Source organism: Homalodisca vitripennis, chromosome 1 (genome assembly GCF_021130785.1).
Source record: "Homalodisca vitripennis isolate AUS2020 chromosome 1, UT_GWSS_2.1, whole genome shotgun sequence".
Taxonomy (NCBI): Eukaryota; Metazoa; Arthropoda; class Insecta; order Hemiptera; family Cicadellidae; genus Homalodisca; species Homalodisca vitripennis.
The window spans coordinates 166,249,357-166,275,609 of NC_060207.1; the positions used below are offsets into that span (position 1 = coordinate 166,249,357).

Consider the following 26,253-nt stretch of genomic DNA (forward strand, 5'->3'; position numbering starts at 1 on the left):
TAGTAATATTGTTAACTTACGTTCCTTAGACTATAACTTGACACTTAGTGGTGGACAACGTTTTCGTCCTTGTTTAGTTAAACTATAAACTTTTATACAGTGCTTTATATTTTTTATTTTGACGTACTTAGGCTTCAAATATATGAATTAGTGGCGTTTAATACGTTGTGCTTTGTGTGTGCTCTGTGATTTAGTGCAGTTGTCTGACTGTTGTTTTTGTCACAAAGCCTTTAAGGTAGGTTCATTTTTATATTAGCTTAGATTAGTAAACTTCATTCATTACATTTGGTATATATATATATATATATATATATATATATATATATATATATAAAACAGATATCTATTCAGCCGATAATATTGTTAAAGGACTAAGCTATAACAGGCTATGTCTAAGCTTGGCATTTAGTTCAAGTAGGCCAAGTACTTGAATGTTAGGCTTTGCGTAGACTAAATGCATTAAATGTATACTAACCACACCATATGGTTTATGAATGTAATTAAGAACATGGTACATGTGGGTTGGGTAGATTTCGGATTAAACGTAAAAGTCCCACTTTGTATTAGTTGGTAATTTTTTTAATGGAAAGTACTTGAAAAATCATAGCGGTATTGAAAAAAGTGTGTAAACTACTGCAGTTAAAATAAACCTATCAACAGGCTGTCTAACTTTGAAATGAGCACAATAATACTAATACTAATAACAGATTTCAGGCTTATTATATTATATCAAAAAGTGTGATTATAATTTTTATGGCTAGCGTATTATCCATTTATAATTTAAATACAAGCATTTTAAATATTAGGTCTTGCACCCTACACGAGGTTCTATCATGGTACCGCAGACCCAACCACCATACATGAGGACTTATCACATTACCCATGAGGGATTTTCTGCCATTAAGGAGGAACCTTTTTTTATTTTTAGGCCTTCTTATAACTGCCTTTTGTGACACTATATAACTGGAATGGTTATGGAACCATAACAATGAAAAAGAAGAATTTCCATTGGAATTGTCACAACGTGACCATTGCAATGAAGGGGTCCAAATGAAACTATCACGATAACATAACGGTAGACAACATATTCTGGATTGGTTGGTAGTGGTGCTGGAATAATGAGTTTACCGCGACATTATACATTGTAATGTGTCCATATAGGTTATTAATCCGTATTTTACCCTACCCGAATTCTGTTATCACTGAATATTTATTTCAAATTGGCATTTTTTATTTTTGTACTACTGTGACTCATTTGAGTAAAAATATTTATATTTTATGGCATTATGAATATTTAATATTGATCTTAATCAAACTAGGCTACATTAATACTTTTTTAGTATAAGTCGTTATATTTGATGTTGTTTGTAGTAGGCTATTAAACCCAAACTAAACTATATGTATTGTCCAAGACGTACAGAAATTAATATTGTTTTGTTGCAATGATACTGTTTGCTCCGGAACTGTTTCATGCATCACAAACTTGTTGCATCGGTTCTGCGTGTGGGACGGCTTGACACACCTTCATACTTGTCATCTTTATTTATTTAATATTCCTCCTCCAATCACTTGATCATGCACTTTCTATTCAAAACACAAAAATTATGGAATTGGGTTTTATTAAATTAGTACCGAATTTGAAATGTGATGAGTGTAATTAGTTTGAAAGTTCCTGGACTGTCTGCTAATTTTTGTGGGTACGGTCCAATAAGCGGACCCGGTTTTTTATATCGAAGAATATAATCATCGATACCTAATATTCGCATATCGAATCATAGACTATCAATCGATATAAAAGTAATAACAATCATATGTTTAAATTAAAATGTGAATTTAATGATAAAAAATAATAAATGAACATAACCAAAATCAGGGAAACTCATAACTTTAACTAAATGAAACAGAACGAAAACGTTTTTACTAAAGTTGTGTCCACCATTACCTTCTTTTTTTGCATCTGAAGACGACCATGTTAGCTCCTCTGACAGTTACATTTGTTACCTTTCCACAAATATCACATAATGGATTCTTAGGTACTAACCCAACATCCTGAAGCCATAAAAAACATATTTTATCGTCTTTTAAAGCAATTTCGTGAAGCTTCCTAAGATTGACGGCCATTTTAATACACAATGTTACGTGAAATTTAAAATATTACCTTAATTGTATTATTTGAAAGTGTTTACAGCTGTTCATATAGATTATTTAAGTTGTTAAAAATAATTCATCAGTATCGATTGATTATATCGATGGTTATGATTAAGTAATATCGTTTGCCAATTTCGATATAAAAAACCGGGTCCGCTTATTGGACCCTACCCATTTTTGTTTCCTAACCTGGTTTATCATTGGCTGTTATCACCTTTGAAATAAGCTCCATTTGAGTTGATACAACGAGCCCAGCATATTTTCATGACTGGAAAGTGTAAAAAAATAGCTTTTCCGGAATGCTGTTGAAAACTTCCTGTGTTTTCTTTTGTACGTCTTCAACAAGGTTGAAACATTTACCTTTCATATGCATTTTTATATTTTGGAAGAGAGAAATGTCACAAGGGGTTAAATCTGAGGAATAGGCCGGATGTGGAATGGTGACCATGTTTCTTTTGGCCAAAAACTATGTTGTTTTTATGGCAGCGTGAGCTGGAGTGCTGTGATGCAACAGCCAGTTTTTGTCTTTAGACAAATCACGCCTTTTTCTCTCAAATTGCTTGTGAAAACGTCACAATAAAAATCAGAGTTAACTGTAACACTTGGTGGCATGAACTCACAATGGGCAACGCTTTTAATGTAAAAAAGCTGCATTCATTTTTTTGTTGCACTTCTCACTTGTCTTGATTTTTTTCGTTCTTGGTGATTGTGCACTTTTCCATACTAATGACTGCTGTTTTGTTTCTGGATCATAACTATTAAAACCAATTTTCATCATCTTGTTATGATCCTGCATATGAATGTGGGGTCACTTTCAGATGTCTCTTTGAGTTGAGGTGATTTCTCAAGGTTATAGCGAAACTTGAAGCAAGCCTGTTGCTCTAATTTATCAGCCTTCACAACAATCGTTAAATGTAATGATAACAACACAACAATAAAGCACAACAGATATAACCTAACCACTCACAACAACGAAACTTGGCTCAATGACTCAGCGGCAATTCTAATTGTCATTGTAATTTAAAAAAATGGCGAGTACACTTTCTGCTCGGTAACTTTCTGATGCCACTTTGTATATTATCAAACCTCAAACTTTACTTGATAACAAGAGCATATCAATGACCCATGGTTTAACATTTTTTATTTACTTAGTTCTAATTTATTCAGCCCTATTATTACAAAACATTATGGGTTCCATCTATCAAACAGATTTTATAACGAGAAATAACATTGATGCTTCTTAGCATCTTCAGTAAAGTAGGCTTCTAGTGGCGGTGACTTATGCCTCAACTGATACATAGTATTGTGATGAAGCTTCTGATTCACAATTATTAAAAATCTAATAAAGATTACTATTTTACTATAATTATATTACTCACAAAGTATTCAAGGATGCCAACGGATGTAATTTTATTGATGAAACGTATGTACTGTATTACAGCCAACTTGCTTTTATGCCGACCGAAGGGTGTCCGAGCTGTTGAAAAAGCTGGGTTATAGAGAAAACATGGTATAACAGAAGTTAATGCTTTTGTCATATAAATAACATTACACATTTATTTGTTTAAAGAATTCTTAAATTTTTGTGGAGTGTCGAATGATAGAGACACAAGCTCGCACTAAGATAAGTGTAAAAAACCATGTTGCAAAGTTAATTATGGTGAACGTGGTATAGAATACAACACACACTGATCCAGCAATCTCCCAATCCATACCATTGATATAAACAATATGGATTGCTCGTGGGGTGAGAGAGCTGCGGTTTGGTGCCTTGCTGCTCCATTTTACCACAATACGAGCAGTAAACCTGGGTGTCCCATGAACACAGTTATCCTGTTTCTTTAAAACTTATCTTGTATACTCGCTAGAATGTATTTTATATTCGTGTCAACGAGCCTTTTATAATTATCTATTTTTTATTGTTACAGCTCAAACAGTTTCTAAGTTATCTATGTAAGCAGATTAAATTACTTTTTGCAGGCAATACAATAAGTTTGAAGGTGTATTAATTTTTATTTTGTTGTAATGTATGGAAACAACTAGGCCTACTGTTTAAGGTAATTACCACTTTATGAATTTTAATCTGCATTTATATGATAAACCTATTGTGGAAGGCCTATCAAAACAATCCACTGATAATAATATATATATTCTGATTTTTCTGTAGAAGTCATATTTATTGGGATGTTCTGTTTGGTTTTCAGAGTTTTCTATAAAATTTTCCTAATATGTGAATTAAAATTTGTCCACTTAAGAGTTCTTTTCAACTGTTAGGGATTCCAGTTGAAAAATATATTTCAAATGAAATGTATATTTCAGAATAAATGTCATTACTGTTAGGGATAGTGAAGTAGGAATTTTCTTCTTCTTTAGAATCTCTGAATAAACAACGCTATAGTGGAGACAGCACCTAATTATTGTGAGTGTTTTGTAACTTCATCTTCTTCTAATACATCTATTGGTTTTGTCAACCAAGACATGAGATGAATTGTACACTTTAAAGTTGTGGCAAGAGTGTATAGGAAGGATCTCTGAGATATTTCTACTTTCCTCTTCTCTCTTCTGATTTTGTCTCTTTCTCTTTCTTTTTCAAGATATAGCTTTTCATCCATCTCTAACTTTTCTCTTGACCGCTTCATTCTGTTATATATTGGTGTCATTACCTGGAAGAAAATAAATCATCAAGTACTATTTAATAAGCATCGGTGAAGTATTCAAAATCAAGAAATAAGTTAAATTAAAATATGGAATATATTGAAATAAATGAACAACTTTTTTTTTATCAAGCAACTAAGTAAAACAACACTGTTAACAACCTTAAGAGACTTTTACTTTCCTCAAGTGTAACATACTAATCTAAACTAATTAGTTTTATAAAAAAGCGATCATAGGACTTTGTAAGAAAATTCATCCGTGATAATTTTGGCAAAACTAAATTTCTGTACATCATACAATGATATATATGAGTTATAAAAATCTTTGTGGTGGACTAGGCCTAAACATATTTTTTATGTCAGATTAAAATTATCCTAAATTAGATCTCTTTTGAGACATTTTAGTTATAAAATGTGTGCTTTTATTGTATAATTTGCTATTAATTGTAAATTTCTTAGATTGGGCACTTATACTTATCTTGCTCTTCTATTTGGATCTTGAATTCAACCTGAAACATTTTTAAATGAGATAGATTTAAATTCCATTTAGTGTTTAAAGTGAAATTGTAACACCTATTACTTAAAAATGCGTAAAAACACCCGTTGCATGATTTTGTGCAGTGAAAAATATGAAAAGTACATCTAACAAATTAGTTAAACATGTTTTAAAAACTTACTTCTGCAAATATTCATTTACTAAACATTTATAGCTTTTATGCTGCAAAACCTTGTGTAATGATTTATGTAACAGGTGTTACAATTTAACATGGACTAACTTAATGTAGATTTTGAACAAAGTAATAATAATTCAACTCTGGAAAAATCAAATTGTTAAAAGATAATGTTCAATCCAACTAATGACATCAGTAGCAACAATCAGTTGGTCCTAAACTAAAAAAGGAGGTTGGCTAATTATGATTAAAAATTACCCAGCTTTCCTCAAACAATCATCAGTCAGGAAATGTGAATAAAACTTACAAAATAGAGGGATAAACTATTTATTTTTCATAATTTGTATAGTATAAATATATATACAAAGTAGTAGTTTAATTATCTTGTTTTAGTTGATTTAATTTTTTGATGCTCAGGCTCAGTTAAGCATGGAATCCTTGCTGTATAATTTCTTGTCTTCATTTATATTTACTAATATTTCTTGCGAAGTTCTGCTTGCTTTATGTCATGGTCTTCAAAAATACTTTGCGCCTTGATAAGATTTTCTTTGTCCCTGGCTCTTTTCTAATTCTTTAATTTTGCCCTCCATGTAGGCCAACTTACTGCTTAGTTTTCTATTTTGTGCTCTAAAAAAGTTGTTCTCATCCAACAATACCGAACCAATTTTAGCAGCAATAAGTAAGATGTCCTCAGTATTTTCTGGGTTGAGTTGCATAATATTTTGTTCAAGTTCTTGGACTGAAGAGTTGGGAATATTTATTTCTATTTTTACATGGGGCTGCGTTTTTGGGCTACATATCTGTGAAGTATTGTACTTTTTACACATCCAGTCTATAGTCTTTTTTAGAGAAATCTTTCAATTCCTTACTTGATAGGTTGACACAATCTGCATGTTAACATTTTTTACAATTGCCATTGCAAAAAATGCTTTTATGTCTTGACGCCTAACAGCACTGCTGACATGGAATCCAGGTCAGATTCGTGCTACTACTGACACTGATTCCTATTGTTGAATTTTGTAAAAAGTGTAGACAGTTTTTTAAACCTGGTTTGATTGGTATCTATTGTCTTTTATAACACAATTTGTAAAAAATATATATATGCTCTTGTATAGGGAGATTGTCAAAATATGGAATGATGCTCTTGTATAGAGAGATTGTCAGAAGTTGTAGGTGGCAGTTCCCTCAGTGGTAGCACAGACAATGGATACGTTTCTATACAGACAGTTAGCGACCGTGCGCAAAATTTAGTTAGTGGATGACAGCATCAGAGAGCACTAGTGTCGCGCTAGGCCTCACTCCCGTTGCCAATAGCAACAGCAGTAAACACACGCGCTGGCAATGGCGCGGCGCGGCAGATTACACTTCCTCGTCACCTCACCGTGCTCTTGCTCAGTGCTCGCTCAGTAGTCTTGCTGCCTCGTACAGTACACACTCCTCTCTTTGCCTGGAGTGTTTTCAATACTCGAAATATAATTCTGCGGTCAGGAAAATCTCGTTCAATTCCCATCTTTCCTCTAATGCAAATTAAGTTAAACAACATAAAGGTATTAAAAGTAATTCTTTAAAAATGTTGTTCCCGTTACTAAACACAGAAATAAATATTTCTTTTATTTTGTAACTAATAAAAATTATATATATTGAATCGTTGAATTGAACTATGCATTGAATCAAGTTTTGTCTATAGACTATACAGTACCTACGTCTTAATCCCAATACTGTACGCAATGTAACTTGTATTTTTGAAATTGAGAAAATCTGATACAACGTTAAGCTTGTTAATTAGGTTATATTCCAATAATATAGGATATTAACAACAACAACAACAACAAAAACACCAATCAAATAAGCTTCATTGTATAAAAAGCCTTATACGTGCATCTTATGAAATCCTAACCATGATATACATGAATCAATCAGCCTAACTTTTTGCTCAGTTAGTAAAAATCATAGAAATATTAAATGTAACTAGAATGCTAAAAATCGAATGTCTGTATTTTAAAAATCAGGTTAATCAGATGACGTTAAGTTCTAATCATGACAATAAATTCAACTAGAGCAAAAAGAAAACAAATATTGTGGAAATAAAATGAAAAGTTTTATTTAGAACAAATCTTCTAAAATAATTTTCAGCTGAACAATAATAAGTAACAGTACATTAAAATATATTGATGAAAATATTATTCTAAGAATTAAACAAAAGATAAGTATCAGCACTGAAATACGAAACAATTAAAAAGCAGAATTTATCATTTATGTGGCACACAATGTTAAAAATACTAGATTAAATTAAATATTCTTCAGTAAAAGCCCCTGCAGGACTTACATTCACATGAGATCTGATGAATCACTCAAATATTAAGTGAAAATGATCAGCAAAAATCCCTTATTTATCTTAAGTACAAATGTTTACTTTGAGAAAATACAAACTTTATATTTCTAAATACACGCAGACCAAGTTCGTAATTAATATTTATAAAATACATAAACCATAAATTGTAGTGTAGAGCAATCTGACATACAATACACAATGGAATAAACCCTGAGTTACAAAAGCTGATACAAGTTATTTACTACACTGTATTTACATCGATACAAATTTCATTCTATAAATAAACAATTTTTTTTGAAACAAAAATAATATTTACAAACATGTAAAAAAACAGAACGTATCTTAATTGCAATTAAGCTGTCGAGCGAAGAGCAGGTTTAGTCGGATATCACAGTGCACAATATTCTTGTTAAATTAATAACATATATTAATTAATTATTACGTAACACTAAATTGCACTTTTTAAGCAAGGAAGGGACAAGAAAAGGCATAGGTGTTCATAGTGTGTCTTAAAACACTGAAACCTTTTTATCTACCAGTATTTAATCACATTTCACCCATACATAATTTTTACTCGTGTCCGAGGATTTTAATTTTTCCTTCAGTAGTTTTTTTCATTTGACTTGAAATCCATTTACACTGTTTATGCAGCAAAACTTTGAACAAATGTTTAAGCACAAATGTTGAGTTTTCTTTACACTGTACGCATGAAATGGCATCGCATGAGATGACTTTGTCAGTTGCTTTCATGAGTCTTTTCACAACATTTGCTTTATGAGCCACTTTCTTAAATAACTTTTTGTAGGTTTTGATGGCAATCTCAACAACATACATTAAGTTGACTGAGGGAGCTAAAAAGTCCACTTGAGTCACTCACTTTTCACATTTGAAAAAGTTCTGTTCAGAATTAGAAGTTCTTTGTGACTTGACAGCTTAGATTGTTTTGTCGCACATTTTGCTTAAACACTGTTCACATTTAAACTTTCCTATGATATGTGTGGGCCAAATAACCTGCAAAAATATACTGTAGAACATTCTTCTAAGGTAACAATACTGAAATCGTCCGAATTGAGGATCATTTTGACTTTGGAAATCATTTGCTGATGCTTCGTCTTCTTCAGACGAATTTTGATGAATCTGAAAGCGGTGGTTGCTTCCTTACTCTGGACTGTGACGTCTTCCCACCTGTTGCCTAGGTCTAGAAGTGCATCATAGTCAGGATTATATGATGTGGTTTTGGGTGGTTCTAGGAATTGCTGAATAGTGAGTATACGCATTGTACCTCTATGTACTCGGACACTTGGATTTCGATTCCACCCACCCCTTTGTCTGATTGAAGAAAATAAATTTTCAAGTGGGTCTTGGTTTAGTCTTGATGTAAGTATGTATTTACAGCCTTCTGATGATAAAAGTTCAGTGTATGCGGCGGATTGTTAGTATGAAGCCATCGAAAACAGGGTGGTCTTGAAAACTTTGGGACTTAATTTCTTAAGGTTGGTAAACAGGTCCAAGGCGTTGGCAAAAAGGGCATTTATATGGCTGTTACTTGAGCTTAATGCACAAGAGTCTGGATTTTTAGAATGGTGTGTTCTGCTGTTCATTGCATCAAATAAAGAATTTATTTGATTCAGAAAAGAGGACGTATCCAAAAGCCGTATCGCTTTTTAGCTGGCCAATTTCGGTAACAGTTTTTTAATGCCGCTGCTGTCGTGTGGCTGAATATCTGAGTTGCAAGAGAAACAGAGAGTTTTTGAAAGGGGTTTGGCCAGATATGTGCTGGTGTTAGTTGAGGAGCTGCTCTTGTACTTTCACTTTTGCTATCAATATCAAATAATTTGTCTTATATCGGAAAATGAAATGGTCCGACCATCATAGACAAAGTCGTGGGTCAACAGATTGTTCCTAAGGGACTTCAAAAGATGAGGTGGATCAAAAAGTGCAACAACTTTTTGTCCACGACTTGTATAAAAATATGGTTTGTCAACAAATACACCTAAAGTCTTGTAGGCTTTGACATTTGTTGTTGACTGGTCACATACCATAGCTTTAACATTGAGGCCTGCAATCTGTTATGTTATTGATGCATTCTTCGATTATAAGCCTTGTCTGACTACCCATCAGGCCTTTATCGGAAACAAAGTAACCAATTGGGAGTTTCCATTGATAAAAACAATCCCCTAACCATAAAAACAGTTGCTTCCTTTGCAATCCTTTTGTGTCGACCAAGACTACCTATGTCTTCATAGCCTTCAATTAGGTCGTATTGTGGTGAATATTCTAAACATTTCTTTATAGACATTTCGTCGTCGAACATCAAAACACATGCTTTTTCCAAAGTATTCTTTCTGTTTTGATTTTAATTTAATTTGTTCCATTAGTGCTCTATTAAATCCTGTCATGAAGCATTTTTTTTGTCGATATCCATATCCTTATTGTTGATTCTGCTGGCAAAATCAAACACTTTCGTAAATAGGTATACGTAGAATGGAGATCTCAGGAACAAAGCGGTAGCAAATTTTTTTTTCGTCGGAACTCCAATGCATGTTCTTTTTATGAATTTGCATTCTAAACAATATTTCGGCTTCTTTGGATTTGAATTTCAAACCTCCAAGCCTGCTGAACTTTAATAATTGGCATTTTAATCTTGAAATCTTGGCTCTTTTAGATGCCAAGTTTTTAGTTTGTGAGTTTATTTTAGACAGAAGCTTGTTTTTAGTTGGTGACTGAAATAAGGCTCTCTTAATCTTAGAAAGACATTGTCTTGCAGGTGATGCACTTTCTATCCATCCATGAACAGACGGCGAAACAGTTTCAACACTGAAGCTGGCTGAAGAGGTGCTCACGGTCGGAGATGGATGTTCTGTTAGAGACCTTCCGAGATATCTTCTTAGGTGACTCTGCAGTACGTTTCACACGAGGAGAAGGAGAAGTTTGATGTGAAAGGACCTGGAGTTGGCTCTTTTTCCTCTGAAGAATACTGTATAGGTACAGCATTATGGACGAGTCGACCACTAGGTAGAATGTCACCTTGTCGGAAATGCCTCTCACATAGCAGCTTCTTCTTCATCGATAACGGCGACAGTCCAATAAGATCTGGATTTCCTAGAATAAAATAATTTTTAATATAAATCTTATAATTTGATGTGTAGGTCAAGGAATTCCAGTGTTCATTTCATCTGTGAATAAAAGCCGGCGCTTAATGGAAAAATTAAACTTCTGAACATCACACGTGTTCACACAAATATAGTGTAAGCTTATATTATAAATGACTAATATCATGTTATAACAATTTAATTCTTACCTGTTTTCTGAATCCATATATCACTATTTTCTCGTGGAAACCTAAACATCTTTAACCCTTTCACTTTAAACCTACTGTTAGATCAGTTTTTGTACGATCACCCTAGTACCCGACATTTTCAACTAACAAATATAACTAACTGAACATCACACGTGTTCACACAAATATAGTGTAAAGCATATATTATAAAATGACTAATATCCTGTTATAACAATTTAATTCTTACCTGTTTTCTGAATCCATATATCACTATTTTCTCGTGGAAACCTAAACATCTTTAACCCTTTCACTTTTAAACCTACTGTTAGAACAGTTTTTGTGACGAACACCTAGTACCCGACATTTTCAACTAACAAATATAACTAACTGAACATCACACGTGTTCACACAATATAGTGTAAGCATATATTATAAATGACTAATATCTGTTATAACAATTTAATTCTTACCTGTTTTCTGAATCCATATATCACTATTTTCTCGTGGAAACCTAAACATCTTTAAACCCTTTCACTTTAAACCTACTGTTTAGAACAGTTTTTGTACGAACACCTAGTACCCGACATTTTCAACTAACAAATATAACTAACTGAACATCACACGTGTTCACACAAATATAGTGTAAGCATATATTATAAATGACTAATATCATGTTATAACAATTTAATTCTTACCTGTTTTCTGAATCCATATATCACTATTTTCTCGTGGAAACCTAAACATCTTTAACCCTTTCACTTTAAAACCTACTGTTAGAACAGTTTTTGTACGAACACCTAGTACCCGACATTTTCAACTTAACAAATACAAACGCAGTTAGCAGAACTTAAGTCAGTGGGAGGGTATCAGTACAGAGCGGGTGAGAGGTGGGGAAGTGAAGTGAGCCGCGCCAGCAGTAGAACGTAATCAGTAGGAGTGTGTCTGGTTCACAGCGGGGTGAGTGGAGGGGGATGCGAGCCGCGCCGCGCCGTTGAATTAGCAAACAGTGGGACAAGAGAACTCGTGGCGGTACACCTAGCGCTCCACACGGCGCTCGCTGAAACTAAAGTCAAAAATGTCTGTATAGAAACGTATCCATTGTCTGTGGTGGTAGGCAACGTGTAGCATACTCCGCTGGTGATGGTTCTAGGTCAAGACTGTTGTGACAGCAGGTATTAGGTCACTCACACTCAGCTGTAACTCAGCAGTCTATATACCTCCACTATTGTGGGTGAGTTGGAGGAAATGATATGTTGGGACTAATGAGTTGTGAGCTGGCTATGGCATCACTACTTGTCATATTTGTAAAAACTTGAAAAGTAATAATTTATATAAAAGTTGAGTCCTTGTGTTTTGAGTAAATTGACTCCTTAAAAATAAATAATTGCTTGAATATTTAGTTATTAATAATTGTGATATAATCTTTAAATGGTTTCTTGATTTGTATGAGAACTTATGGTTTTCACGTTTTTATAAAGTTCCTGGAAAGTAATTGTGTTTTTTATTTATGGAACATGCTTACCTACAGTTCTTAGTTTAAATGTTGTGAGTATAGTTGTGAGTATTTGTTGGTTAAAACACTACTAATACTGCACTTTTTTAAGAGGGTCACTTTCATTAGAATGTTATTTGTGTGCCATCTTGAATGGTTATTACAACCAATTGAGATGTATTAATATACAGTTATATTTGGTCTAACATATATAAAAATGACAATTCAAGTAAATAATAATTTTTTTATTGATAAAGTTTAATATAACTCGTAGAAATTAATAAAAGCTGAAACAGTTAAATGAGTTATGACTACAATATAAAAATTGTGAGTTTTGGGCTTTGGGGCAGAAGAACCAATATATAGTTTAAAAGATGGATACTCGTACAGTTGTTAATATTTTTTAAATTATATATATCAATTGTTTAAAAGTTAGCAAAATTGTTCAATTTTTCGAATACCTTGTATTAATGAATGACCATATGGTAAAAAAATGAAATTGTAAAATACAAATGAATATGGTATAGGTTTTATATGCAAAATATAACGGAGAATATAGTTGAATTTAGGTGCCGCAGTCTGTGGCAAGAAGTATTGAATGAATTGGAATTGTTAGTTACTCTGTATGTATTCTATTGAATTACATAATTGTTTAATTTTACAAATTTTAAAATTCAAAATAAACATATTATTGAATAGTAAGGTAATGTGAATTTTTTGAACTTTTTCATTTATTTAAATCAATTTTAGGCCATTTGTTGTAGTTCTGGAGACGTGTCAAATGAAGGATAATACTTTATGCAATATTGTATATCAATTATATTTCGGTTACAAGTGGCTTAGTGAGGAGTTAGGAGTTTAATGTATTTGGCTTTTAGTTTCAATCAAACAATGACAGTCACTTAATGAACAATTCATAATCCACTGACTGAACATTATTCAAGGCAAAATTAAAATATTTTTTCATGCAAGTGTAGCCTTTTTCGCGGTGTTGTGTCCTGAAGATAAATCTCTAAGGCTCAGAACAAATTCAAGTAGTTAATTCATAAACAGACTCTTACTTTGTTTGAAAATGTAAATCTGCATTTAAGTCTTTGGTGTTGTATACAAAGAGATATTAATGATGAAAATATCCAAATAATGTAGATGTTCCATAATTAAGTAAAGAACTATTACTAGTTATTTACCGCGCCTTTCTTGATTTAACTGACTACGTTGTGACTGATTTTAATCATTAAACAGTGTTTAGATTTAAATTGCAATTGCATATTTTATATTCTGATTTTGTTAAGAGTCACAAATTAGACTATTCTATAGGCAAGTTTATGTTTGAATCTAAAATCAACTTGGAAAGTAGTCTATCTCAGTTTTGCCCTAAAAGTAGTAGGCTCCTGGAGTGACAGATTATTTTTTAAGAGGGGGCTGTACTGGTGGACATCTTGATTTTAATCTCATGATAACATTGCTTATAACCTCAAACAGTTTTATCCTCTTAATGTTAACTGTAGAAATAATTAAGATGTCTCACATATAATATGCATACAAACTGTTTTTAGTTATTTTGATATTTTTATTAGTTACTTAGAAAACAATTTCCACATTTTTCTGTTCAACGTCTGCATAAACCAAAAGTATAAAGTGTAAAAGAAAAGTTAAAAATTGTTAGATACAAATTAATAAGATTTAAAAATAAGACATCATTTTATGAATAACTATAAAAAACAAGAGTTTATAAATGTGCAAGTTTAATTCTGTTCTTGTGAGGTAAAACTCAAGTTGTTTTAAAAAAGCTCTTTAGCCTGAATTTTCGTGGATTTTGAATTCGAGTTTCCATTTTTTTACACTCCTCTTATATTTAGTTAATAAAGTAAATTTTTAAGATTTATTTCATATCCAAGTTTTAAGCTACACATAGTAAATAAAATCAAGCTCCCAAATTGCTTTTTATTCACATATCATTAACGAATTTCAAAAATATGTTTAAACAAACACTGAACTTTACTTACTTTTACTAGCTTTAATACTTTTATATGGAGTCTTTAAATAATAAATTCTGTCGATATCATTACAAAAAATGTAAATGTGGCTTGGCTTATACAGGGTTATTTTAAGTCCCAGAAGAGCTTGATAAATTTTAAATAGTTTCACTTAAAAACTTAAATGTCACATTAATATAGAACCTAAAAGCTCATTTTTACGTGCCATTATAGATTAATTCTGTGAAAATCTTAAACCTAAGAAGCGAGGTCATGTTATGTAAATCATTTAAAGATATTGAGTATAAATAATACAATTTTAACAATTCTAAAAAATATTGGTAATTTAAGTTTTTTAACACTACTTGTGTCTTAATAAATTTTGTAAAAAACAAAAATCTGCCAGATATGGCAGTTATATCAATGTCAAAGAAAAGTTTGCTTTTAAATATATACCATAATTTGTTCTAGATCATTCAGATTTTGTTTATTTAATTACTGATGAGCCGTGTTACTACTTAGAACGGCCTTCAGCCACAATCATTAGTATTTTATTTTTATTAGATTTTCATGTTTACAACCTGAACACCTGTGCGAGTCTCTAGATACAGTAAAAACAATTTTTATGTTTTATTAATATTTTCTTAGCATTCAAAACAATTATTTGGATTAATGCATTCTTTCTATACATAATTTTACATTAAGAAATTTCTGACATTTTATGGACCGACCTCTAAAAAGATTAATCATTTGTGGTACGTATAAGTCAGCCCCCTGTCATAATCACAGTTTTTTTTTTTTAGAGAGTATTAAGTGACTTGCTTAGCTCAAAATCCCATTACTCATAACAATAGAATTAATTGAACTGTGAGGGAGAAATGTCAGATCAAAGTATTTCATAGTTTAAAGAACAATTTATTCTCAGGCAGAGTATTTATATATCAACAGCCTTGAGTAGAAAGTGCTGTTTCTCTTAGAAGTCTTGTTCAAGATTATGTCCAATCAATCTATGTTCAAATTAGTGCTTTGCAAGAAGAATCTTTTTAATTTACTGTTATAAAAGGGAGACAGGTGTCCATTGCCATGCTAGTTTTTTATATATCATAGACTGAGTTCATATTGTATAAATTTATTACAGATTGAATTTTGGGTACTTTGGGATTATACCGACCACACCAGTATGAAGAACACAAAAATAGAAATTTATAGAAACAAACATGATAGAACGAAAAAACAACTCTTCAATTACAAAATTACAAACTTACAAGCATTTCCAGGTATTGTGATCGGTATTGTTGTCGCTGTTATCTTATCTTTCTCGAGAATCCTGATTACGGCAGGCCGCGCGGCATCACGTGATTTGCACGGTACACATCATTGCCTTTCCATTACAATTCAATTTATATTTCTGATTAGCCCCTCTAGAATTTGATATTTTACTGATAGGTACTATCTCGAGGGATGTTTTTCTTTCGTCGACATCAGCGCGGGGCAGCACCGAAGGTGCTGCTGAAGCCCGCGCTGATGGCCGGAGGCACTCGCATTTTGGGTGGCGGAATGTGATCAAGAATAAAAACAAGTTTTGAGTGTTTTTTTAATAAAAAGTTTAGTTTGGTAAATGTTTGTTTTTGTTGAATTTTTGTGTTTGGAGAAATGTAGAGGTAAAACACGGAAGTACAACAAAGCGATGCACCAGCTGAACGGGCGGCGAGACTCTGCAATCACGTTATCTACTAGACGCTCGACTTTGACCTCTGTCTGAGGATGGGGAGGTGTTTGCGATAAGACAATTCCTGTTTTATATTGACGAAATATTGTTCTACGCTAATCTAGTAATCAGTAGAAACGAAATGTGAAATAACGATTCATGTCTGGGTGTGGTCGGTATAATCCCAAAGTACCGAATTTTGTTATATGCAACACAATATCACAAGCATTATCTGATGCAGTGTGGCACATGAATATTTCAAGTAGGCCTATGTCTAAGATATGTTTTGTCTAATAAAATTTGAATTAACTGAGTGTACTTCTCTCTGATCACTACTTAGTATGTCGAAATTCATTAGTTTTTTATTACTTCAAACAAGCTTCAAGATCGAATGTATTTTGTATTCTGTTGATTGGTACTGGTACCTGTAGTAAAATTAGTGTTTGTAAAAGTTAAATATTTGTTTGATTGAAGTAGTTTTTTCTGTTAGAACCACTGTAAGAAATAAATATATTAAGAAATATTTATGTTCTTGAAATTTCATAATTTTTATTTAGTCCCCAGTTGACACCTAGGTAATTTAAAGAAGTCAGCTGTTCAAATGTACTTTCTATTACAGTTTGTATAAGTAAACAAATGAGCATCTTTATAAGATTTTATTTTGTTTTATCTACAAACATAGCATTTGTTTTACTATTCATACAGTTTGTGTTTTCTTCGTGGTTTCCAAAACTGTGTGTGAGTAGATTCAATTACCATAAACATAATTTTACTAAATGTATTAGTTTTAGATCAGATCTTTATAAGGTTTTACTTTGTTAACCACAAACAGCATTTAACCTATTCATTTTGTGTTTTAATTGTGGTTTCTGAAACTTTTCATCAGTAAATAATAATAGCCTATTGTTTTACAAAATTTGTAGGTCAGATTTTGTTGCTATATAGTTGAGCCACAGCAACAATGTTGTTTGATTGCAACCAACAGGCCTACCTATCTAAATAATAGTAAACCAGTCTAATAGTTAAACCCATATAAAAATTACTTTTATCGTTATTGTCATATTTGAAATTATTCATACGATTGTAAAGAACTGATTTTACCACGTATTTTTGTAGTTAATTACTGTTTACGATGGTGAAGTATTGCTGCATTTTAGTTTTTCAAACTGAGAAAGTTTAATTTTCTTTGTTTGGCTATGTTCATGAAACAAATGGTACCTTTTTTGGTATTATCCAGAGGCCACTCTTTTCTTTTAACAGATAGCGGAGATCTAAACAAACTACATTATTAGGAAGAACAAACATTATTTGACTTTCTATATTTGAACAGTACATGCCTCTGGTTCAAAAGATCTGTAAATAAGTCTAAAACAACTTGTTTAATGACTGAGAACACGTGAATAGGCCTGCAAGTATCTTCTTTGCCAGTGTAGATCTTAAAATTGTAACAATATCCAATTTTTTAATCACATAATTTGTAAATTTTTATCCCAAACCTAGCTATTTTTTGTGAGTTGAATTGTGCCCAAGAAAGCCTATCCCAAAACATCATCAATACAAATATTTTTATCAGGGTAGAAAATTCTTTTGAAAGTCAGTAAGAGATAATAAACTACGGATCTAATTTTTCTCAAATTATTTGTTTGGTTTAGAGAAGATGAAAAATGGCGAAATTGATTTTAACAGGACCCTAGTCATGATTTCACCATGTATTTTAAGTCTTCTAGTAAACCAGTAGCCACAAATTGTAGACTTAGGATTCTTGCCCAATAGGATAACAAAGGGAAAATAGACATTTAGTCCATTAACAGAAACATCTTTCCATTTAGAAACCCTGTTATTCTCTCTCTCCCCTCCCTCTCTCCCTTCCTCTCTCTCCCAATTGTCTGTCCCTATTTTAACTTCCAATGTATCACTTTAACATCAGTACAGAGGTCCTTAATAAAAGACCATTTCCTCTTGTTTAGGTTCATTTTTTCATTTGTAGTGTTATTTATCAGGATGGTGTTTTTCTGACAAAAGAATAAATTTGTATTAAACTTAGAATTTTAAAAAATCTGGGATACTGATATTGTCATTTAAACAGTAATTCCATAATGAACAATGTCAACTATTTACAACATTAAAAAGCAGCTGAAATTTTTCATTTTGTTGCTTGTTTATTTTATCTGTTACAACTTTATAATAACAATACATTGGACTGAGAAATAATGATTTTAAACTGATCACTTATATAGGAAGTTTCTTAATATCCTAGAGATAAATATTATAGACACGAGTTAGAGTTTAGCATACATTATACTAGCACAAACTTCCTTCATATTTATGATAAAAATTACATATTTTTAGTCAGTGCATACTGAAAATGCATAATACTGTGTGAACATGTATCTATAATATTTGTAAACGACTAAATATCCTCAATACCAAGTACAACAATAGACAGTTTTCTTGATTTGAAAGATATACAATTGCATCAAAAAGTGGTAAAACCATTACTTTAAAATTTGTTTGTTTTTTTTTTTTTTTTAGAATTTAGTTTCTTTTTAATAAAAAGCGAAAGTTGATTGAGAATATGGGGTGCTTTAATAGCCAGTTCTGAAGTTCATTTTTCAATTTGTTTCCTCTTTTGTCCTTGAGGTTTTGTGGCTGTTTATTAATGATTAACGCCCAATGTATGGTTTTTTGCTAAGTTGTGTTGTGTTTTGTGAATAAACAAAGTTTATATGTGAAAAAGAAAAAAAAAAAAAAAAAAAACGGAATATCAATCTAACAATGAATGTAAAGTATTAGACCAGAAGTCAGGTTAACTGATAACCTACTTGCTTGGAAAATTCTGATAAATGCAGTAACAGGCTAATTAGAGCTAAAGTTACAACAGAAACTAACATGTAAAGCGGTCATGCATTACTTACCATTCTATTAAACGCTTTGGTAGCACTGAACTATCAAATCAAAATCTTGAAAACTGGAATACTTTTAAATTTTAATGCAGAATGATAATGACAGATTTTATTGCTAATAAATTAATATTTCAACTTAATTTCAGTAGGAAAGTGTAATGAATATTTCTCATTGTGTGTATCAAACATTTGTCTGAGTGGCTATATTTCAAACACTGATTGACAGCAATTGAGTGAAATATCATCAGTGGAACAATATTATTGTCTTGTATGATTTTTTTAAGATGTAAGCTTTAAAAAGTGTATAGTTTTTGGCTAAGTTCAGTAATGTTGTACTTAAGTGAAAAGGAAGAATGCTATTAAGGTCACTATTAACTTTAAAGGAAGTGTAATTGAGTCTTGTATTATGTTAAATGTCTTGTCAATGCCTTTGCCATTGAAATGGTTATTCTGTCCAAAGATTTGGAACATCTACCTTTACTTTTCAAGTATTGTTAAATAGATTTTAATATGAATGTACACAATACACACAAAAATCCTTATGAGGATCTAATTTTGTACGTAATTCTAACTATGATATGTCCAAGTATTGATTCGTAATTCAAAGTGAAAGTCATCACAGGGTGGTTTAGGGTGGACTCAGCACAGGGATGAACTTGTGTGGCTGCCCAGATTGTGGGCCCCCTGACCCATTGATTGTACTGTGCTGTGTCAGCCTCTTCTGTCTGGCTGTCCACCCTCACAGTAGGCAATACAATTTATTGATTGGAGAGTGTTTTATTGTAAACACAATTCAACTCAAGCACAGTTGTAGTTTATAGTGAAACATTTCAAGATGGCCATTTATTCCTATGTTTAAAGCTTGTTATTGACAACAGATAATTATGAAGAATATTTTCCATTGTCACGTGTTAAAACTGCATGTGGCATCTGTAATTTTCTTCAGTTAGAAAAATCTTAAAACTAAGATTAATCGTAGACAAGCATACAAATCAACAAACTCACTCGTGGCGATGAACATGCCAGTGTACTTGGCAGCTGAAATTCTTAACCTTTGTGTAATAAATGTTTTGAGGTACTGTGCTCAGAGCAAAAAAATATAAGATTTTTGTTTTAACTGTAATAAGGTATAACCTGCCACGAATAAATAAATAAGCACCCGTGACATTGTACTGCAATGTCAACTCAATTTAAAGTAAAGATTGGTGACAATTGATATCTGTAAAATTAGGTCTGTCAGACTGAGTGTCCGATTCGTTGTGTAGTTACTTTATCAGTAGTTGATAAGTGACATAATATCTTCGTGTAACCACATCGCCAATCGCGGTTGTTCAGTAAACACAGTGACTGATTGTTCACCACTAGTGGTAGAAGTATGATGGCGTTTAGTTGTTATTACCAGTTGTGTGTTATCTCCACTGGTAATGTTTTCCTGGTGGGGAGCGGCTCGCGAACTGCAGTCAGCTGTTTACGTGAATGACATTGCCGGACAGCGATGGGCAATAGTTTTGTCAGGAGATTTGTAAGTATTCGTCTTGATTTTATAATAACACGCAAATATTGTTGCGACATCGGCAGATCGTGCGGTTGAGATTACTGCACAGTGCACAGCACGTAGTTATACTCTAGTTTATAACAGTGATTCAGCAGGATTCACAAAAAAGGTCATAACGCTTCGTCTTGTTACTAAACTTTTAATGTTTAAAATTGTGTCTTCTCTTAAATTTGTTGTGTACGAGTGACAGTGCGATATTTAGAAGGCAGACAACTTCTTGCATAGTGATTCTAACCACAAAACCATTACTGCTGTGCACTGTAATATTTATTTCTATCTTACAACTGACTGTAGAAGGCACTGTATTACAAATAGTGCAGTTATTATGAATCGATAGATTCCAAATTTAACAGTAAGGGTATATTTCGCATATGAAGTAGATGTACAGTAGGCTATTTCATTTGTAAATTTTGTAACGATGTAGATTTCTTTTACACATTTAAAATATGTAGCGTTATTGTTTATTGTTGTTAGTGAACAATCTCACTACTGAGAAAGAAGAATGAAATAAACTGGGTTTGTCTACAAATACAAGTCAGGGCGGAATTTCAAAAATTTGAATTGCAACCTATTTTTTAGATGGCTTCTTCAAATTAGATTCTAGTATTTATTGCTTGATCACTATAGGACGCTTATAAGTTACAGTATCACACAAGACTATCACATGCATGGGTAGAATGCAACTCTTGGATGTTTACTTCCCTTTGTTTATTTATTTTACCAACGGCAATGATTTTTTTATACAAAGTTGCATGCGATATAATGAACTACACTAGAAATAAACTAGGAAGTAAGAGACACTATAACAAATAATCTAATTCAATACTCAACAAGCTGAAGAGTGAACTAGAAGTTTTATCAAGTAAGACACGGCACAACACCTCCAACTCTCGTATAAATATAGTACGGACGAAATAATAAAGAATTCGTTTAGTTAGTCGTCTAGGAAACATCAAATTGCAATTCATATCATTGGATCAGAAATACTGAGGTTCAAAATTTTAAAATGTAGGGCCCTCTTGGATGCAGTTAAAATTGGATAATTAACACAGTCATTGACTGCGGTGACGCAAGGACAGTCCTCGGTCATCTGTGACAGGAAGCAAGTTACAGCAGTATTATGTCATGCATGAGCTTGCGATAATCCGTCGTCACGTTAGTATAAATTATTCGTCACTTAAAAATAATTCATCTGTTTTCAGTCTAATGCTGGAAAACAGACGGTTCATATATGTGTTGTTCATCAGCCATAATCCACGTTTCGTTCTGTAACAAGCCAATAATCGAAAATTGCGATGGTTTGGCTCGATTGACTAGCATTAGCCTAACTATGAGGCAGGCCACTGACTGGAGCTACAACTCGTAGCTGGAAATTGACACAGTTACATCCGGCCTAACCAGATGAGATGACCCGACTTGCGCTGTGGATGACATCACACACGAGAAAGTGATGAAACAGCGAGTCAGACAATTACGGCTTCCTCCCAACAGGATGTGACTTGGCACCGGGTGTTACATTACCTCGTTTAGTGGGATCAATCTGGGAAGTCTGATCTCGAGTAACCCGATATCGCTTGAGTGAAGCTGCAGAAGTCATTAATCCAAACCCCTTAATCTCAGATTATCAGGTCGTCGTACTTCATGGTTGTGTAGTGTCTGTTTGTGTGCCGCATTATCGTTTATTATCCCGGATGTCTACATATAAATTAAAGATTGGCGTAATGTTTTGTTTTTTTCCTCAAACGTTATCGTATTTGTTGTACTGCTACATACAAAAAACAAAACAAAAAACAAACAGAAATTTGCCACAATTTAACTTGGAAATAAAAGTAGTTAGCTCTTGGCTTAGTCATAAAGGTTCCATTAAAGCAAATTAGTTTTATCGATTAATTTATTATGATTCTCTTAACTGCACAAAGCACGATCGATCAGCGAGGAGTTTGGTGGTCTCGGAGCGTGAAGTTCTTGGTAGGATTGACCTCAGAAGATTGCTGCTGGGTTTTGTGATGCAGTAAGTGAACCTTGGAAGGTGAAACAAGGCAAGTACGACTGTTGCCAGCGGCGCGGCTTTAGGTATTTGGTCTAGCTGTCTTAGATGGTTGTGGAGTAAATTTAAATAAGTCAGTGTTGTGGTTAGCAGTGCCCTTTCAGTCAACATTATCCTCTTCGACAATTCCATCACGTTGTTTCCACAACGCCATCTCTTTTGCTAAATATGTGCAGGACCAGTCAACTTTATTAGGTAGGCTAGATAGTTGATTCAGTAAGAAACGGCTGTATATTATTTATTGTGTCTGTATTCACAAAGTAATATGAACATTTAACTTCAATACAGCATTTTTGGTTGTTATAAATGAGATTAAGCCCATTTTTACGTCGTACTATAAACTTTTCCAACATTTAAAATGTAGAATGTTAGTGATTTGATTGCTTAAAATAAAAAGTAACTAAACACGACTGAATCTGACTCATGCAAGTTAGTAGACCGGGATCTTTTCGTAGGATTACCGACTGAGTCACCGTAAAACGGATAATATACACAGTCAAGGCGATTGAAGTGGAGAATTGAGCCCTCCCCCTCGCCCCCCGCCCCATGTCGCGTCGTGCTGCTGACTCATCCTTGTTTGTTATCAGTACTGACACAGGTGTACACAGTGTAGATAACATTTCGTGCTGGAGCAACGGCAATGCTTCTCGCACAAGATTTTCAAAGAAGCACCATTTCATAAACCTATTGGCAACCATATGCCTGTAGTAAAATGAGTATTTTTGTGATGTAGACTTGCTTAAGTTTGAGTGTTATTAAATGTTGAATTGATAAGAATCGAACATAATTAAAATGTGTACTCTAGGTAGAAAACGTCACTTAAGAAAATATTTGACTATAAGGAATAGCAACCTGTCATCTTGCCATCTTACAATTGTTACTAATATAAAGATTAATAAGAAAATGAACGAACGGAATATATCAAACTTTAAGATTTGGCTATTTAGGCTCAACTCTCTTTAATTGCAGATGAAATGCGCTTAGAACATTTATCCCCTAACATCTGAACTATAGCAAGGGACTTATGTCAAATTGACAAGCCCCTGCTATTTAGGCTTCAACCTGTTCACTCGTAGATAAAGTTTACTTAAAAAATTGGTCCGCCGAATATCCGAACCGTAACAAGAAACTGAAAACAAATAGAGTTTATTCATACAGGAACCATTAGTACAGGTTCACAATTGAAGCTACAAGTGTACTCGTACTCAACCAGCCCGTCCGATCCCTGGAATGGCGTTGGCCGACCTGGCCTCGGACCAGTCAAACGTCTTTCCCGCCTCCAGTTCTCCGATACAGGCCCACTCTCTTAGCATTCGATCCGAGTTCTTTTCCCAGTAGTTTCGTGTTTCGTACCTCGAAGTAGTCTACAGGCGTCAACATTTCACCGCTGCTCCGATCAACTTGGATTAAATAGTTGTTACTCGGTAACACAAAGGACCAAGCGATACACTCTCTTAAAGCTCACCTTGATCGTCCTTTGATCACTCATAATGTCGGTCCTAGCTATTATCACAATTCGGTTCTCATCAAACTGTACTATTATGTCGGTTTAATTAATTCGATTATAAGAAGGTAGCTATTTATCTTAAATGTTAGTAAAAATGGGACAGCGCAACATATCCAGCATATTACTAAAGTCTAATTTCTTACTGTTACTGAAAATTAAAATTTAGCAACCTATGGAATCTTCAGTTACCGATATTGTATTGTACAGTAGTTGACCCCTTTCGATAAAAATGGTTCTATAAAAATAGAATCATTAAAACTGACATTACAGTGATGTTGTATGTACAAATTAGTTGTTAAATTTTCCTTTTCAAAGTTATTATCTCTTAAAATACACTTTCTGTCTCAGTTTTACTCTGTTATCGTCTTTCGTAGTTAGTAAACCGCTTAATATTTTAAGCAGCTTATCTCAAACAGTTAGTAAGAGTGCAATGGATATTAATGTTATTGCACTGCTTGAGATTGTGTGACAAATCCGGCCAACATTTTATACACCACATGTCTATAATTCTACTGTGACAACTGCTATTTGTTTCGAGTGTTTTTTTATTCATAATACTGTCCAAACGTGGTTTTCTTTAAGTGTATTGCTTTTACCCTATAGAGTAATAATTTTCTCTTTTATCAGTATTTTTGACTGCATTGTGTCCTTGATGTTTTAGATTTCGCTTGAGAAAATGTTTTTGGTAATAAGTCACATTATTTCTATTTTCTTATAGTTATAATTATTGCGAATTATTAATTATTAAAAATATCTAGATATTAAATTCGGCGTTCTTTCGCTCGAACTGTAATATTTTAAAACGTTGATTAATTTAAATGTATTAAAGATCTCATTTTCTGTTTTATTTATGTACTTTTGTAAAAAAATTAAGTCTTGTTTTCATCAGAAATATATTTCCGTATTTGAAGAACACAATCAATCCAATGAAGTAAATATTGGACATACAGTTACATTTTCTGATCCAATCATTGATACTTGTATAAGTTGATTTGGTAATTTCACTGCCAAACATGTATTTTTATTGCTGTCAATAGTCGGACACGTTCTGTTTATTAAAACCAATACATTTAATTAACATTTTGTCATTAACATGGGAAAGGCATAATCGTAACGTTGCTGGTTCTATCAAGTATGATGAATATTCAAGTGAATTGGCTTCAGGGTATAATTATTTATTTAAAAAGTTTGGGATTCATTACAAAAAATAAATCACTCCTTAAGTACCTGCAGAAGATGGATACAACACGCAACGCATACTAATACGGCAGGTTGCAGCGGCTCATGGAAGGCATTTCGAGAACATTGATTCCCCCATTCTTACGTACTAATAAAATTATATTTATGTAAGTTTGCTATGCTTTCAGTTTTCATCGCAAGCGAATTGGTTGCTTTTTACACACGTTTAAATGTAGTGTGGTATTTTGTGCAACTTTTAACACAAAACTTTACTTTGAAAATAAATTTTAATTATGTTTGTGTAAAACACATATACGAGTAAATTGTAAATCATTTCTAGCTTTTACTTTTGTAAGAGCTCGTGTTACTGAATCATAACGTTTAAAAAATGCCAATAGATAATATGCTTGTTCCTGTATTACGTGTCATTGTAGAGTGGCTAACTTATAACATTGTTATAGCAATTCTTCATAGTTGTGCCCTACAGAGCATCCTCTAAACTTTGGGTTGAACGTCCTATGGGGTAAATTGGTAGAACATGTTAACCGATCGCATTTATGTTTGATTATTTACACTTAACATGAAGTGGGGGATATATTTTAGTTTTGACAGCAAGGGTTTTTTTTAACAAAACGTATTAATACTCTTTTTAAGGCGAATTATGAACTAACAAATTGTGTAATTTGGATATTTGAAGTTTATTCATATTTTAGACAAAAATATAGTTTTTTCAACCAGTTAATTGCCAAATGTGCCCAATTTATTAATATGTTATTAATGGCCGCTTTTGGCTGTCTTGGC

General features: G+C 32.8%; 1 protein-coding gene across 3 annotated transcripts in view; it reads left to right on the plus strand.

Annotated features, from left to right (window-relative positions):
• Window positions 1–26,253, plus strand: part of LOC124352680 — a 70,263-nt gene that overhangs the window by 23,591 nt on the left and 20,419 nt on the right. The window contains exon 1 of one of the 3 annotated variants that reach the window (XM_046802263.1): window positions 16,883–16,999. The exons of 1 other annotated variant lie outside the window; for it this stretch is intronic. In XM_046802263.1, the coding sequence (XP_046658219.1) occupies window positions 16,898–16,999 (102 nt within the window). In that variant the 5' untranslated portion in view covers window positions 16,883–16,897. Of the gene's footprint in view, window positions 1–16,882; window positions 17,000–20,487; window positions 20,687–26,253 lie in introns of those variants that run through there. One more of the 3 variants, XM_046802265.1, reaches the window with a different exon arrangement.